At 37.3% G+C, this 17,928-nt stretch overlaps 2 protein-coding genes across 3 annotated transcripts in view; one reads left to right on the top strand and one right to left on the bottom strand.

Annotated features, from left to right (window-relative positions):
- The window catches only part of LOC136864159 (dynein axonemal intermediate chain 7), a 658,911-nt gene that overhangs the window by 50,340 nt on the left and 590,643 nt on the right, over positions 1-17,928 (top strand). The window contains exon 4 of the mRNA XM_068226132.1: positions 16,488-16,684. Within this exon, the coding sequence (XP_068082233.1) occupies positions 16,488-16,684 (197 nt within the window). The remainder of the gene's footprint in view (positions 1-16,487; positions 16,685-17,928) is intronic.
- LOC137503706 (uncharacterized) lies at positions 1,017-15,131 on the bottom strand. 2 transcript variants are annotated; one of them, XM_068231083.1, is made up of 3 exons: positions 15,066-15,116; positions 3,539-3,603; positions 1,017-2,439 (listed from the first exon to the last, which is right to left on the bottom strand). In XM_068231083.1, exons 2-3 carry the CDS (start codon positions 3,553-3,555, stop codon positions 2,121-2,123), a joined length of 336 nt encoding a protein of 111 aa, XP_068087184.1. In that variant the 5' UTR covers positions 3,556-3,603; positions 15,066-15,116; the 3' UTR covers positions 1,017-2,120. The 2 variants fall into 2 exon arrangements, 1 of the variants encoding a protein (XP_068087184.1); XR_011019305.1 differs by lacking the exon at positions 3,539-3,603 and having other exon boundaries at positions 15,066-15,131.

Genomic DNA, 17,928 nt, shown 5'->3' with positions numbered 1-17,928 from the left:
AACTGCAAATAATCTACTATTAATTGCTCCATTTGTTTGCATATGATAGACATCAAACTTACTGGTCTGTGGTTATTCAAGTCTTTCTTGTCACCCACTTTGTGAATAGGAACCACAATGGCCAATTACTTTTATCTCCAAGACCTGCCAATGTACCTGCTAAAGATATTTGTTTTCTGCTACGTCAAACCATCTTGGTGTCCTGGGAATCGGAGTGGCTAGCTATCCAAACTCCCAACAAGCTGAGATCAATTAAGAAGACAACTACCGTTTAGCAGTTCTCTTTCCGACCTTCACAGAGAGAGGCAATAGTATTGTGTAGGCTGAGGATAGGTCATTTACGATCTACGCACTCTTATCTCCTAACGAGAGAAGCCGCCCCCTACCCCAGTGTGTTCTTGTGGTGGCGACTTCACCATGGCCCACATCCTCACAGAGTGCGCCGATCTCTCTGGCCTAAGACAGAGCCTCGGCCTGCAGGAAACACTCAAACGCATATTAGCCGATGACGCGACTACTGCTGATCTCGTCATCTGCTTTATGTGCGACAGTGGATTAATCAAGAGTATATAAATTACAAGTGTACTGTTACTTAGGGAACACACGTTCCCTTTTGATCCGTTAGTAATATTTTGCCCTAATTCAATAAATTTTTGTTTCATTTTGTATTGCGTTTCCAAATTCCTTTGTTGAATAAATAATTTTGTTTTCATTTTAAATTTCTTTTACACTAATTTGTTCAGAGAGGATGATTACCTCGTTGTACTTCCTCTTAAAACAATAATCACCACCAATCACCACCAATCACCACCACTTCCAATCATCCGGAACCTTCGTATTGTTCAGTGATATATTAACCCATTAGCGCCCAGAAAAAAATGTTCCTACTTTAATGATATTTTCATTAATTTTTTATGGTTAGGGTATACGAATTGGGAAAATAACACAATATTTTCAAACAAGAATTTATTTTACAAGATATTAGGTGATACCATATGGTATCACTGGGCGGTTACACTGCTATCATTGTACAGGGTACAATAAATGGTTAATATTGTTCCAACCTGTTGACACAGCTCACTGAGTATGGTAGGCAGTTCATCCTGGATAAGCACTAACGGAGATGCAGCTTTACCAAATAGTCTGTCATAGCCACTGTCACCACACGGGTTTTTGCCCTGTTACAGGTCAAAGTCTATCAAATATCCATCACTTGTGTTTAGGCACCACATTTTGTAGCCAAACCTTATCGGCTTACCGCGTATAAATTGTTTACAATCATGGTGTCCATAGTACCTAATCACTGATTCATCATACGACAATGGCACAGTTGTCCGGCTCCATGGCTAAATGGTTAGTGTGCTGGCCTTTGGTCACAGGGGTCCCGGGTTCGATTCCCGGCAGGGTCGGGAATTTTAACCTTAATTGGTAAATTTCGCTGGCACGGGGGCTGGGTGTATGTGTCGTCTTCATCATCATTTCATCCTCATCACGATGCGCAGGTCACCTACGGGTGTCAAATCAACAGACCTGCATCTGGCGAGCCGAACATGTCCTCGGACACTCCCGGCACTAAAAGCCATACGCCATTTCATTTCAATGGCACAGTTGGAACAAAATTAGCCATTTTTTCTTTATCCTGTCCATCAGTGGTCGCATCTTCCATATCTTGTCTTCAACATTTGGTTTTGTGTTGTCCGCACAGTGGAGAATTTCTGTATCTGAAGAAAGCGATTTCTACTCATTGAATTGCTGACAAGGACATTGTTAACATCTTCACTAGCTTCCCAGTACATCCTCTTTGAAGGCAAAGGATTGTACCCACTTAGAAACAAAATAGCAAAGAAGCATCGCATTTCTGGCACTGTTGTTTCAGGGTTGGTTTCATTTTGGTACTGTGCATAACGCTTACACTCTTCAGCAAGGTATTCTAGTGTTTCATCATCAAAAAACAATTCAAATAAATTAACACAGGACATATTTGAATAGGTTGTGTATTCAGGAGGAGGGCAGGGAACATCAACACATTCTAAGTCACCGTCAATCCATTCATAAATAGCTGGGTTGGCTAATCTTTCTAGAATCCACTCAGGAGCTTGTTTTTCAGGTTGTTGTTGTTGTCACTGCTGCTGCTGCTGCTGCTGCTGCTGTTGTTTTTTCTCCGTAGGCTGAATGGATGGTGAGAAAGTAGTAGGGGAAATTTCAAGGGGTTCATAATCTCCTCCAATACGTTCATTGTTTGCTAAGCGTATTTCAGCTGCAGCACGCAGCTGATGTCCAGTTAGGTTATGAACCATTCCTCCCTCATATTCATTGGCTGAATCTTCATCTGTGTCAACATTACCATCCGGTGGTTCAATGAAAATACCCTCAGTCTGATGTCCTAACTCATCGTCTGCTTCCAATATATCCATCACTTCTGATAAGGTCAGTCCACCCCTGGAATAATAAAAGATAAACAAATATATAATCAACTACATTTAGCACATAAGTAACCTTCGAATGTACGATATAATATATTTAAAAAAAATTACTGTATCAACGGCTTGATATCATAAACGCCCAGTGATACCATATGGTAACACGCACTTAGAGGCATTGCTGTGTTGTCACAAATAACATTGTTGAAATTCAAATGTTACAGAAGGTTTCTTTGATTCATCGTCAATGTTATAATATACTGATTAGAAAGGAATAATAGATAATAAGGGTAATATTATTCTTACACATATCGAACGTCCATGTTTTTCACTCCAGAGAATCACACCTGAATTCATGCAAGTGCTCCCGCCAACAAACCACTCGTAAGTGTCGGAAGCTTCTTCAGGCGCATGCGTCACTTCAAGCCAAAGAACGTATAAAGCTCCAACTAAACCCCTCTTGCGACTCAAGCCAGTACCAGCTCAGTTAAACTTCTACTGTCTCCTGATACCATATGGTATCAGTGGGCGCTAATGGGTTTTCTTATTATGTATGGTAGGATCGCTTAACCCTTGAGTTCAAGTGCCCCTCTGGTAATAGAATCTCGTCCACATATATTTTTTCTGAGTTTGGAAAGACCATTAAGCAATAATGAAACTTTAATTTGGAAATCATTATTAGTTTTTAGAAAATTGTCCCCGAATAACTGTGCTGCCAGATTATAAACCTTTCCGTTGTAATGTAAATAAATAAATGTGTAACTGGATTAAAGCCACTATATATATTTATTTAATGAAGCCTAGCTTTCAGCCAAATTGCATTGGCCTTCATCAAGGCATGTGAAGTTCTGCTTCCAACAGTGAGCTAAGAAATTTGAAGGAACATGGAAGTCATGACCGTACTATTCATGGCCTACCCCACTAATTGGACTTCGACGTTCCTTCGAATTTTTTTACTCATTCTCGTAGGCAGAACTTCACATGCCCTGATGAAGACAAATGCAATTTGGCTGAAAGCTAGGGTTCATTAAATAGACATATATATAGTGGCTTTAATCCAGTTACACATTTATTTCTTTATGTTAATACAATGAGCCATGAAAACTTACGTTCATTACCTTTCCTTAGTGCCCATTTAATGCTTCTGCTTTATCTGTATCTGTTGTTGCCAATAAATTTCCTCCTATAAAAAGAGACAGAATTGCCTTGTCCTTTCCCTTCAATCTTCGTATATATTTTTTTAAAAAGGTTCCAGGAATTTTAATTTAGGATATTGTGAAGATATTTTATTACTAGCAAATGCTTCACCAAACACCTATACTCCGCTTTGCATGGATCATTATTATTTCTTCCATTGAACACTCTCCTAGTTTGATATTTAAGCTTCCCAATAGTCGCGATGTAGCATGGCGGATCTGAATATTCACTAATTATCTTTTTGGGAACAAATTTATTCAGTCCAGTATTTAAAATGGTTTTGAAATTCTCCCAAATTTTGTCCATCCCGTTACCCTCCTTTAACCAAATAGTATAGCATAGCTTGCAAAATAGTATAGTATAGTTGACTATATTTCTAGAAAATAGAACTCAGAGAATTAGAACAGGCTAAGCTTTATCTGACCCTGTAATAATTAAGAGGGTAATTCCTCAGGGCAGTATTATTGGACCTTTATGTTTTCTTATATATATCAATGATATCTGTAAAGAAGTGGAATCAGAGATAAGGCTGTTTGCAAATGATGTTATTCTGTACAGAGTAATAAATAAGTTACAAGATTGTGAGCGGCTGCAAGGTGACCTTGATAGTGTTGTGAGATGGACGGTGGGCAATGATATGATGATAAATGTGGTTAAAAGTCAGGTTGTGAGTTTCACAAATAGGAAAAGTCCTCTCAGTTTTAATTACTGCATTGGTGGGGTGAAAATTCCTTTTGGGGATCATTGTAACTACCTAGGTGTTAATATAAGAAAAGACCTTCATTGGGGTAATCACATAAATATGATTGTTAATAAAGGGTACAGACCTCTGCACATGGTTAGGAGGGTATTTAGGGGTTGTAGTAAGGATGTAAAGGAGAGGGTGTATAAGTCTCTGGTAAGACCCCAACTAGAGTAATGTTCCAGTGTATGGGACCCTCAACAGGATTACTTGATTCAAGAACTGGAAAAAATCCAAAGAACAGCTCGATTTGTTCTGGGTGATTTCCTACAAAAGAGTAGCGTTACAAAAATGTTGCAAAGATTGGGCTGGGAAGATTTGGGAGAAAGGAGATGAGCTGCTCGATTAAGTGGTATGTTACATATTATAAATCTCATTTTTGGTCCGTATTGAAAATTTACAGTTCAACAACAATAAAGGTGTTTTAATTTAATCCACCTATTCAATACTTTTATTTCCACTTATAGTGGTTACATAAATAGACTCACAGTTAAACGGGACATGTTTTGCCCTCAGTAGGGCATCTTCAGCCTAAAAACAATCAAGAGTACAACTAATATTAAAAGTGGAAGCTAAAAGTTTAGCCAGTTATTAAAATTCGGGACATAAAAATGTGAAAAATGATACAACATATAAAGATGCTAATGGAAACACTGTCAATGATTAAACAATAATCTTGTCAGAGACTAAAACTTCTTCCATTAAAATTCCAATTAAAACGGTTCATTTAAAATGTTAGTGGAAAACCAAAGTGGTAATAATATAAAGCCAACGACATGAGGGAGTGAACATAAGCATAAACATGATTGTCATAAATATAATATGTCCAAGGCCGCTGATGAAATTCGTCAGCATGAAGTGAGACAGAAGCATCAGTTGAAAAATTGTAAGTGGCCCTTAGCACTGTAGGTAATAATATTAGCTGAAACCTTGCCAGGAAATGTCAGTAGATACTGAAATAATGTTTTCTGTAAGAGAAGGAAAAGATGAAATAAGAAATTGAACGTAAGGAGAGAATTCGGATTACATAAATTGAAACAGATGAGGACTTACATGTTAGTTGAAAGTTGTTATTTGTTAGCTACTGTTGTGCTCGTTGCTGCCCTTCTGTTGGCTCTGAGTCTGGTGTTGTAACTGTGCTGCAGAGGCGGCAGTGAACTTGGAGGGGAAGGAATAGGGGAGTGTGGAACGGAGGAGAGGATGGGTGGAGTCAATTGTGACGAGGCTGACAAAGGGGTGGAGTCAACCGTATTGCTGGAAGTAGGCTTAATATCTGTAGGTATTGGAGGAGTATTAGAGTATGAAGAATTAAATATATTAGGTATCCTAAATTTATTCGAACTAACTGACTTCAATAATTTTGGCATTAATTCATGTAACATACTTTTACTGTCCGTGGTTTCATTAAGATTTTGTTGCTTATTGTATGTCTGATCTAAATAGATATATAAACTTTCTAATTCGTTCAATATTCTCCCTTTTTCTATGTTTCTAATTATCGCTAGGTCTTTCTCTATGGATTAAAATCTGTGACCAGTCTCCCTCATATACAAACTCATCGCTGAGTATTTCCTATGTTTTTCTGCATTAACATGTTCCATGTATCTTGTCATAAAACTTCTCCCAGTCTGTCCAACATATGAAAAATTACACTGAGTACATTTGAGTCTGTATACTCCTGATCCCAAATAACGATTTTTATCATAATTAACTTTTTTATGATTAAAGAATATGGACTGTTTAGTATTAGTAGTTCTGAAAGCTATATTAAATTATGTTTCTTGAATACGTTAGTAATCTCGTGTATAGCTGGATTATTAAAAGTGAATGTAGAATACTTAGTTTTTTTGTTTTTTTCTGGTATCAGATTTGTGGATAACTTGTTCTTAATTTTATTGAATAATTTGTTGATCATTTCTATTTTGAAACCATTTTGTTTAGCGAGGTACCTAATATAATTTAATTCTTTCTTCAAATTTTTGGGAGATAGAGGGATTCTAAGTGCTCTATAAATCAGACTGTGAAAAGATGCTTGTTTATGTGAATTTGGGTGTAAAGAAAAATTGTTTATAGTTGTAGATGATTGTATCAGTTTTCTAAATATTTGGAAATCAAAAGTGTTAACCTTACATGTAACTGTTACATCTAGAAAATTCAATGAGTTATCAACTTTGTCCTCTTTCGTGAATTTCAAATTCGGTTCAATTTCATTTAACTTATTTAAGATATCTTGACTATTAGTGACATCTTTGTTTATGATTACAAACATATCATCTACATATCTCAACCATAAATCAATTCCTTTAATTTTTGCTATTATTTCATTGCGTTCGATTGAATCCATAAATATGTCGGCAAGGATGCCCGATATTGGGTCACCCATTGCTAATCCATTCTGTTTATAAATATTATTGTTAAATGAGAAGTAATTATTGTCTAACACGAAATTTAACAATCTAGTGAATTCTTCTACTTCCATTTTACTAAGATTACTGTGTTTACAAATATTATCATGAATGATATTAACAGTTTTATCTGTCGGAATATTCGGGAACAGATTCATTACGTCATACAAACACATCATCTGGTTTGGACGCACGCCAAATTAAAGCAAAATGTCACACAAGTCAATGGAATTTCTTAATGGTTGTTTATTATTAAAAGTGTAATATATTTTCAAAAAATTATGAATGTATTTGGAGACCTTATACGTGGGAGAATTTTGGCAATTGATAAAATCGGACGAATCGGAATATCTTTTTTATGTATTTTGGGCAAAACTCTAGTTTCTGGGAGCCTAAGATTCATATTGATAAGTTTTAATTGTTCTTGTTCGGTAAAGAGAGATGTGGATTTTTTAAGTAATGCCTTTAAGTTGCATTGAATTTTAGCTAACGGATCTTTAGTCACTAATGTGTATTTGTTATTATCAAAAAAGTCTTCAGTTTTCTTGATATATGTATCTTTATCCATCAAAACGATCGCACCCTCCTTGTCAGCCTTGGTTACTATAATATTGTTATCTTCAATTTTCGATTTCATGTTTTTTATTGTTTTCTGTTGTTTAGGATGAAAATTGGTATAAATCTCTTTAGCTAATCTGGGTAATCTCTTCTTTAACTCCAATCTTACTTCGTCTTGTACATCGCGTGGGAGTTTTGATATGTTCGCATCCGCTTCTGCAACTGTGTTAATGATGTCTATTTCTCTATCTTTATTAGGCCAATTGTATTTTGGACCCCTTTTAAGTACGTCATTCTCTCCTTCCGTAAATTGTACCTTGGTCAAGTTAACTACCGTGGGAGTAACAGTGTCTGATGGGCCTTTAATTTGTTCTTGTTTCATTTGTTTACTGTGACGTATTTGTGTGTCTATCAAATGATTCAATTTCTTATTCAATGTATCCTGTTTCTTACTAAGTGCGTATGTTAATTTGTGTTCCATGTGTTGATAAAATGACTGCCATTCTAATGGGGCTAAATCCTGTGTCACCACTAAGTGAACGTTATATAATTGCAAATTCAGTTTGGATTTCTTTCTGTAATATGCCTTGATTTCATTTTTAAGCCATAATTCATTTACCTTATTTTGGGTTATATTATGGCTTGGACTGCTTATATTCTTACGTTGTGTTGATTTAAGAAAAGTAGGTACCAGTTTTAGTCTCAACCATTGTTTAAGAAAAGCTAAATCCTTTACTAACTTACAAATCTTCATTTTCAGATTGAGAAACTTATTTAATCTACATTTTGCCTGGTTGGCTGTCATATAAAAGTATTGAATAGGTGGATTAAATTAAAACACCTTTATTGTTGTTGAATTGTAAATTTTCAATATGGACCAAAAATGAGATTTATAACATGATCTATCCTTTACACAAGAAAGGAAATATAAGGGATGTGAACAATTACCGTGGATTCTGTCAGTAGCCTACAAGATCCTGTCACTATCCATCCTTGAAAGACTAGAACAGCAAGTTGAACACAAACTCAGGGAATACCAAGCAGGTTTTCGGAAAGGGCGATCAAGTGCAAAACAAATACTTAACCTAAAACCATAATAAGATACCATATGCTGAGAGGTCAAACCTATGTATCTACATTTGTAGACTCCATCGACCGTGATGTGTTGCTTAACATCCTTGCAGAAATGGGAGTTGATGAGAAACTGCTGGTATAATAAGGGCAGCACTAACTAATACCAAATACAAAGTAAAATTCCAAGGATGTCTCTCTGAACCCTTTGAGGTCAAGACAGGCGTTCGACAGGGAGATGGGCTGTCACCTCTTTTGTTCAACTGCGTACTTGAGAAGGTAATACAGGAGTGGTGAAAGACGTTAAAAGAAAGAAACCTTTACAAACCCGTAAGGATTGAGACAAAGAAAAACAGAGTGGAAATAGATTGCTTAGCGTTCGCTGATGATATAGCCCTGATGACAGAAAATTTCAAAAGTGCAACAGAACAGATCAATGTGTTGAATGAAGTAGCAGAACAAACAGGTTTACAAATTTCCTTTCAAAAGACAGAAGTAATGTTGAATATCAAAGATGATACGGCACAACTAAACACCAAATATGGAACGATAATCTGTGTTAAGCAAAGCAAAGCAAAGCAAAGCAAAGTCACCTCCGTACAGGCCATGAAGGCCCTTGGAGGAGTGGAAGGTAAAGGCTTCCACCATTGTTAACCTCGGCACGTGATGGGGTAGAGTGGTTAGCTCTACGCCCGGCCACCTTTGCCCCCAGGAATTAACCTGGTACTCGTTTTTGGTGTAGGCTGAGTGAACCTCAGGGCCATATGCACCTCTGGAAGTGGAAATCTAGTTTCTTAAATTTTACGGCTTCCTGACAGGGATTCGAACCCACGTCCTTCCGGGTGAACCGAGTACGCCTTTACTGCCTTGGCCAGGCAGCCCCTGATAAACCATGTTAGTAAATTTAAATACCTTGGGGAATGGATTCAGCAAAATGGACTTGACAAAGAGGCCATAGCAGCAAGAATCAAGAAAATGGAAGTTGCTTTCCAAACCACCCGCAACATTTACGACAAAAAGTGCTTTTCCCTGAACACAAAAATTCGTCACTACAACACTGTCATCAAACCAGTATCGCTGTATGCATCTGAATGCCTTATCCTGTCCAAGAAATGCTTGCTTGTGTATTTAGAGAGGAGAGAAAGAAAGATCCTACACACCATACTTGGCCCAAACTACAAAAATGGCATCTACATTAGAAAATCCAGGCAAGAAGTATACTCTAAGATAGAGAAGATCACGGACACAATGCATAAAGGCAGAGTTCACTTCTACGGTCATATACGACGGATGATCGACTCTTGATGGATGAAATGTATCTTCAGTATATTTGACTCAAAACCAAAAATGGCAAACGGCAATGCCATGGCACGTTAATGTCAAGAAAGATCTTAAAGAACTGGGCCTACAAGCAAAAGATGCACAAGACCGATATCTTTTCAGAGCAGCCATTAAGACTTTTGGGACTTTCCAGGATGAAAAACGGGCAACTGGTGCTAAATGGACGTCGTGCTAAACACAGTGAGCAAATGAAGATGATGTGGATCAAGCAAAAAATGAACAAATGGCAGAATGTAAAGTGAGGCTTATCGTGGTCCCTAGCTGGCCGATTAGCGAAGTTGAATGAATGAATAATAATAATAATAATAATAATAATAATAATAATCATAATAATAATAATAATAATATGATGCAAGTGAATGCCTGGTACTAAACTATAGATTAGATAAACTTGAAGTACTAGAAAGGAGAATCATGAAAAAAATCTTAGGCCCTGTGAAAACAACAGAAGTATGGAAATTAAAATCTAATGATGAAATATACAGGAACATAGAAAATATAACAGAAACCATAAGAAAAAGGAGATTGCAATTTTTTTGGTCATATTTACAGAATGGATGATTCCAGATTAACAAAAAGGATTTTCAAGTACCTTTGGGACAAAAGGGCAACAACTAGCTGGATTCAAGAAGTAAAGAAAGATTTAAATAATATAAGAGAAGAAGAAACTATGGACAGAGAAATTTTTAGAAAGAGGGTAGTAAGTATGGAAGGACTCCAAGGAAGATTGAACAAGAAGCCTGGTGCGAAGTGGTCCGAGGACAGAAGGAAACAGCATAGTGAAAGCATGAAAGAATATTGTATGGAGCGGAAGAGAAAACAACAAAGTATGAAGAACTGAATTGAAATTGGCACGTGGTCCTTAGCAGGCCTCATCAGAAATAATAATAATAATAATAATAATAATAATAATAATAATAATAATAATGTTATTGCTTTTACGTCCCATTAACTACTTTCAGTGGTTTTCAGAAACACTGAGATGCCAGAATTTTGTCCTGCAGGAGTTTTTGTGTGCCAGTAAATCTACTGGCACGAGGCTGACATATTTGAGCACCTTCAAATACCACCGGGCAGAGCCAGGATCGAACCTGCCAATTTGGGGACAGAAGGCCTGTGCCTCAACTGTCTGAGCACCTCAGCCTGGTTCCCTATGGCTCAATCGACCAATTCAGTCTTTTCTATATCCTCGACGGTGTGGAGGATAAGATTCATTCCATCATCAAACCAACACTTATTCACAAGAGTGAAATTTATGGGGGAATCTCTAAATCCTTTCAGATTAAGACTGATGTTCATCAAGGTAATGGGCTCTCGCCCATTCTTTTTAATCAGTCACCACTGATCTTTATTTAGGACTGTTGCCCAGGTGGCAGATTCCCTATCAGTTTTTTACCTAGTCTCTTCTTAAGTGATTTTAAAGAAGTTGGAAATTTATTGAACACCTCCCTTCGTAAATTATTCCAATCCCTAATTCCTCTCCTTGTAAACTAATATTTGCCCCAATTTGTCCTCCTGAATTCCAACTTTATCTTCATATTGTGATCTTTTCAACTTTTGAAAACTCCACTCAAGCTTATGGATGTTCTTGATGTATTTGATGATGGATTGCACTCACTCAAAAACTGTAACATGAGGTTTAAAGTACAAGTTCCTAAAATGCAACCAAAATTGATGAACTTCTAAGTTTGTTAGGTGAATTTCAAGTTAATTTGCAAGAAGGAAAATAAAGTCTCTCTGACGTTGCTAACAAAGACAATCTTTCAGGTAAAAATAAAGTTCTAATGTTCACGTGGAATCGAACCAGCAATCACTTGTCACGCCTGAAGAATAATTCACTTTTGAGAATTAGTGAGCTTTTACAAGTTGATATTCTTAGAGTTTATTTACATGTGTGAACACTGCTTCTGCCTGTTCAAGTTCTGTCACAATGAAAATGGTTAATCAGAGAAATGATTAGACACTTGTATCACAAAAGTAACTCTGTCCCAGTGATTTATTTACGTTAACGTCACGTCATGTTAAATGATCATAGATTGTAATGTAGAATAAGCTAAGACTATTCTTCACAAAGATTGTATTTGAGTATTTAATCACAATATATTGCCAAATGATAGAGTACTGTTCAAATGAAAATCACTGTCTCATAACATGAGAAATTTTACCTAAGTGTTCATTCATACTCTATTGCTGAAAGTTGAAGTACTATTTTCAGTTAAGAAAGAAACCATGTCTGTAGTTGTGTTTCACGTAGAACAAAGTTAAAGTACTATTTTCAATGAAGAAAATAACTAAGTCTGTTGTACTGTTTCACGTAAAAAGTAATTATGTCTCAAGACAAGAAAAGTTTTATGTAGTACTTTATATCAGTTCCAACAGCTGACCAGCATGGTATAGCTGCAGATTGTAGACTGGATAATGTGTGTGATTTGGAACCAGGGAATTGCAGCCAGAGAGAAAAGTCACACTGATTGCATCATTTTCTTAATACTTTAATAACTTCTAATAATAATGTTCCTATTGTTATCCAACTTGGAGGTCTTTAGACCTTATAGAGATGCTCATGTTACCATTATCTACTTCTTCAAATTTCAATTGGGAACATGCATCATTTTCAAAAATATTTTTTTTGAAAAGTACACCAATGAAATAGTACGTAAACGTATTACATTGTGGTATGTTGCCTTGTTTTCTACCATTAAAAAAATATTTAATAGTGCCTTTCCGCAAGGCGAGTGAAACGGCCTCTGACGTAAGCGGCGCGCTGTGACGTCACGATCCAGTACCGCATGGAGCTCTACCAGCCGTTGTGCATCAGCCGTTGCTAAAAGCCGATTGTTTATTATTCATGATCGCGAATAACTTCAAAATGACAGAAGAAAGGTTCAAAACAGCACAATCAGACAATCTATCATCTGTAGATGTCATCATTCTTGAAAAATAGTGACTTTTGTGGCCGCAGAATTTCGCGGATAAAAAACAAGTTTGTAAGTGGCATCTTTTATATACGTGCAATGTACTGTAACCCATAGTATTAGGATAACAACGAACCTGGATAGATATCACATCACTTTCAACATTTCCTTCTAGACTGATTCCCCTATTAAAGAATAACATTACATTTTCGGGCTTTCAGCATTAGTAAAGTAAGAAATCGGATTTCAGCACTAACATAAACATATAGGTAGCATTATAGTACTAGTCCGCTTCTGTGGTGTAGTGGTTAATGTGTGCCACTCCCGGAGGCCCGGTTTCGATTCCCAGCTCTGCCATGAAAGTTGAAAACAAATAGTACGAGGGCTGGAACGGGGTCTACTCAGCCTCGGGAGGTCATGTGAGTAGAAGGGTTTCGAATCCCACCTCAGCCATCCTCGAAGTGGTTTTTTGTATTTTCCTACTTCTCCTCCAGGCACCTAAGGCCACGGCCGTTTCCTTCCCTCTTCCTTGTCTATCCCTTCCGATCCTCCCATCCTCCACAGGCCCCTGTTGAGCATAACAGGTGAGGCCTCCTGGGAGAGGTAATGGCCCTCCTCACCAGTGGCATCACCATACTCAAAGTCTCACGTTCCAGGACACTGCCCTGGAAGTGGTAGAGGTGAAATCCCTCGCTAAGTCCGAGAGAAAACCAACCCTGAAGGATAAACTGATTAAGAAAGAAAGAAAGAAAGAAGGAAAGAAAGAAAGAAAGATCATAGTACTATAGGGCTATAATCTATCATTCCCAAAAAAATATATATTTATGGTTGGGACAACTGGCCTACCCACTTCCGGGGCCCATGAAAGAGAATTAAATATCTTTGTGGAGGGAAAAAGTTAAACATGATAAAGGTAAATATGACTTCATCTAGTTTTCACAAGTCGGGCTGAGTGGTTCAGACTGTTGAGGTGCTGGCCTTCTGACCCCAACTTGGCAGGTTCGATCCTGGTTCAGTCCGGTGGTAGTTGAAGGTGCTCAAATACGTCAGCCTCGTGTCGGTAGATTTACTGGCACGTAAAATAACTCCTGCAGGACTAAATTCCTGCACATCGGCGTCTCCGAAAATCGTAGAAGTAGTTAGCGGGGCGTGAAGCCAGTAACATTAATTACATTTGGCTTCTAACAAGCTGAGCATATCAGGAAAGAAAAGTGTCCTGGTGACATTTTAGTCGCTCAATACAGGAATGGCTTTGGGTGCTGTGACTTTAATTTTTTGTTGTTGTTGTTGTTTGCTTTACGTCACACCGTCACATAATAGGTCTAATGGCGACGATGGGACAGTAAAGGCCTAGGAATGGGAACAAAGCGGCCGTGGCCTTAGGTACAGCCTCAGCATTTGCCTGGTGTGAAAATGGGAAACCACGGAAAACCATCTTCAGGGCTGCCGGCAGTGGGGTTCAAAACCCACTATCTCCCGGATGCGAGCTCACAGCTGCGCGCTCCTAACCGCACGGCCAACTCGCGCGGTATTTTTACCCTTCGGTTTATTGACTTGGCTTGTATAACCTAAAACTTAGGCTAAGTTGGATTATATTTTAAACACCTACATCACTATTTTCACCTGTATGCAATTATGTTATTTATTTCATTAATATTATGATAATTATTATAATTGAGCATTGTTAACTTATAAGACTCCAACAGACAAGCATTGGTTTTGTGTAGAGTTATACATTTGTTAAATTCACGTCGTTTCCTTTCATGATGTACACGCCTATTCTTTGTTACATTATAGGGTATTTAGATATAGCTTTAAATTTCTTTACCAATTAAGCTCTTCAATAAAGACATACATAACTGTCCCATGCCAAGACATATTGGTAGAATTAGAGCTGTCAAAATGGTTCATAACCCCTTTGATTTATTACCTTGACATGGATCACCCAAAACATAGGTTAGGTTTGGAGAATACTTTAATAATCAGCATTATTTAATGCACGGTTTATTACTTTCATATTCCAAGATGTAATTGAGGCATTTAAATAAAGCATCATACATTAAAATTTAAAGTTTTTACCACTAGAACAGCTGACATGGACAAGTGATTTGAAAATTCAAACAAATTCATCTTACGTTAAAATCTTCAAAAAAAATAAACTGTAGACTTTTCCGATATATCACCAGCATTTCTCCAGCTCGCCAAAATACATTTCTCCCTAGTTTTAGCGTCTTTGGAACGTTTATAAACAATTTGTTTGGGATGGTATGCGATGTGCTATTGCACATCGGAACTCTACACCATTTATAAGTTTTCTGCCTCACTGTCTGCGCAGGATTCATTTTAAGTCTAAAATATACCACTCAGATTATTATCCAATGTATAGACCTCGAATTTAACCATACTAGACACTAACGTAAAGTAGAAATACGCGAAGTGTATCCTGCTTCTCACAGCACACTACGTGTTATTTCGTCTGCTAATTCAGTCAACCTGTACGATGACGTCAGGCCAATGAGATCGCGTACATGCGTGACGTGACATTTTCGTAGATTTTTATCATGTTTGGAGTTATTATTTGTACATTCTGATCACATTTTTGAATTCTGCATGCAATTTTGTATCAGATTATCATATTTTTAATTAAAACCCCGGATCATGCATGTTCCCTATTATTAATGGAGATGTAAAATAGGATAGAATATCAGCTGATCCCAGGTAACATGTTACAACCTTGGCTGGAAGTGGCAAAGCCTACGTTCTAAGCTCCACATCGACCTGAGTAGAGAACTGAAGTGTAGTCTTGCGCTGAACTACTTCGTAACTCTAACATTATTATTGCTGTCGTGGCATTTTGGGATATGTAATTCACATAACTAATATTATAATACCTACTTTTTATATCAGACCATATTTGAATTCAAGAGGACAAATGAGGCAAATGTCCTTTTATGGGAAGAGGAATTAGGAACTGGAATAATTTACTAAGAGGATGTTCGATAAATTTCCAACTTCTTTGAAATAATTTAAGAAAAGACGAGGTAAACATTTGATAGGAGATCTGCCACCTGGGCAACATCCCTAAGTTTAATGAGGGTTGGTCGGTCGGTTAAAAAACCTTTACTTGCCTGTGTTATTTATTGATGTACTGGTACAACAGTAGATAGAGATAAAGCCTAGTTTGGATTTCAGAAAAAAAAAAATGATTAAAGTAATTATTTAGATTGAGTTACTTTTCATTCATTGATACGTGGAGTGTGAAATTGTAATGGTGATAATCAATTATTCTAAAGTTCATTAATTACTATCCATTGCATCTGTTCAAATACTGTGTAACAATACACCAACTTAAGAATATGTAAATATAGCATATGACCTCTACAAATATAATGTGGCATACCTGCAGGCCAGTAAGCATTTTTTTTTTTTTTTTTTTTGCTAGGGGCTTTACGTCGCACCGACACAGATAGGTCTTATGGCGACGATGGGATAGGAAAGACCTAGGAGTTGGAAGGAAGCGGCCGTGGCCTTAATTAAGGTACAGCCCCAGCATTTTCCTGGTGTGAAAATGGGAAACCACGGAAAACCATCTTCAGGGCTGCCGATAGTGGGATACGAACCTACTATCTCCCAGTAAGCATTCAGAATCACATGATCCTCCAGATTATATCCTTTACAAATATAAACATTGTCCTTTCATACTGTGCCACTATATAAATAAGACAATGGCTCACACCTTTTTACCATACTGCAATATTTATTGATTGAAACTTAAGATATTCATGTAAAAAGATGTTTTTGTTAATTTATATATTCGTGTATTTTTTTCTTAATTTAGATCCGTAACTCCATTCGTAGCACACTGCAGCAGCATTTGGATACAGCCACATATATTCTACTTCGATGTGTGGAGAGAAACTTGACATTTATTACTGATCAAGAGGTATTCTATGAACGAATAACTCCTCACTTCACCTTGTGTCTTTGGGGCATATTACCTCCACCTCCAACCTACAGTCCAGAGGAGCAACCAAAGTGAGTTCTCTGTGCTGCAATATCTCTTAGATCTATATACTTTCATATTTTTATTCTCTACTGTTTGTTATAAAACAAAACTTTATATGAGTTGAATTTATGAGTATGAAAATATGTTTGAGCTTTTATCTTTTATTAAATGATTGAAGATCAAAATTTTGGTTTCATAAACATACAGTAAAGTTGATGGTAGTATATGATATGTAAATTTGTGTCCTCATCCCAAGGTGGTGCATATCTGAGCTCATACACTTCAGTCACTCGCCCCACAAAGTGGTCACAACTTTACTATGATTAATAAACTCATAACACTCACTTTTAATGCAGAAACACGCTGGGGTAACTCTCACAAATTCATTATTATTAGTATTATGAACAAGAATCTTAAGCGGCTGTAGCCCCAAGTGGCATCTACGGGCTTCTGGACTCCCCAGTACATTTACTTGATTAATACGGGATACAATTTTTAAATAACTCATTAGGCACCAGTGTATTTGATAATACACAGCATAAATGTAGCATGAGACTAATATATCTACCAGGGTGGGTCATAGGCTGACACAAGCCTGCCTTGCTTACCTGACCTGATGACCTGTTGAACTGAAAAGGTATAAAGCAGGCCTTGCACAATCAATAATATTGACAATGCCTCATTCAGTTGACAATAATATTGACCATGTAAGGTGAAAAGTAATGGATTGACAGTCAATATTGATGGAATACATACGTACATACATGCGTGCGTGCGTGCGTGCGTACGTACGTACGTACATACATACATACATACATACATACATACATACTTACATACATATCCCACGTCATTCCATCTTAAGCGATGGGTCAGCAAACGAGGCTTCTCCACCAGTTGCGGTCTCTGAACTTCTCTCCTTTATCGATGCTTTCCAAAGTATGTCCTTGCTGTTGAATGTCAATCTTCACCATGTCCTTGTACCTGAGTCTTGGTCGCTCTCTTAGTCTTTTGTCTTCAAGTTTTACATCATACATTTTTTCGGTAATCTGTTATCTCCCATGCGTCGCATATGTCCATACCATCTCAGTCGCTGCACTGTTATTCTGTCCTGCAGTCTTACGACTTGCGCTTGCTTGTGGATTTCCGACTCTGTCCCTCCTTGTTTTACTGATCATGCTACAGACAAATCTCATTTCTGCTGCCTGGATTCTACTAACATCTTGAATTCTCATGATCCATGTTTTGCAACCATAGGTCAGGATTGGTACTA

Source organism: Anabrus simplex, chromosome 1, assembly GCF_040414725.1.
Source record: "Anabrus simplex isolate iqAnaSimp1 chromosome 1, ASM4041472v1, whole genome shotgun sequence".
In the NCBI taxonomy this organism is placed as follows: Eukaryota; Metazoa; Arthropoda; class Insecta; order Orthoptera; family Tettigoniidae; genus Anabrus; species Anabrus simplex.
The sequence above is the reverse complement of the archived record's forward strand: the minus strand, read 5'-3'. Positions and strand labels throughout refer to the sequence as shown.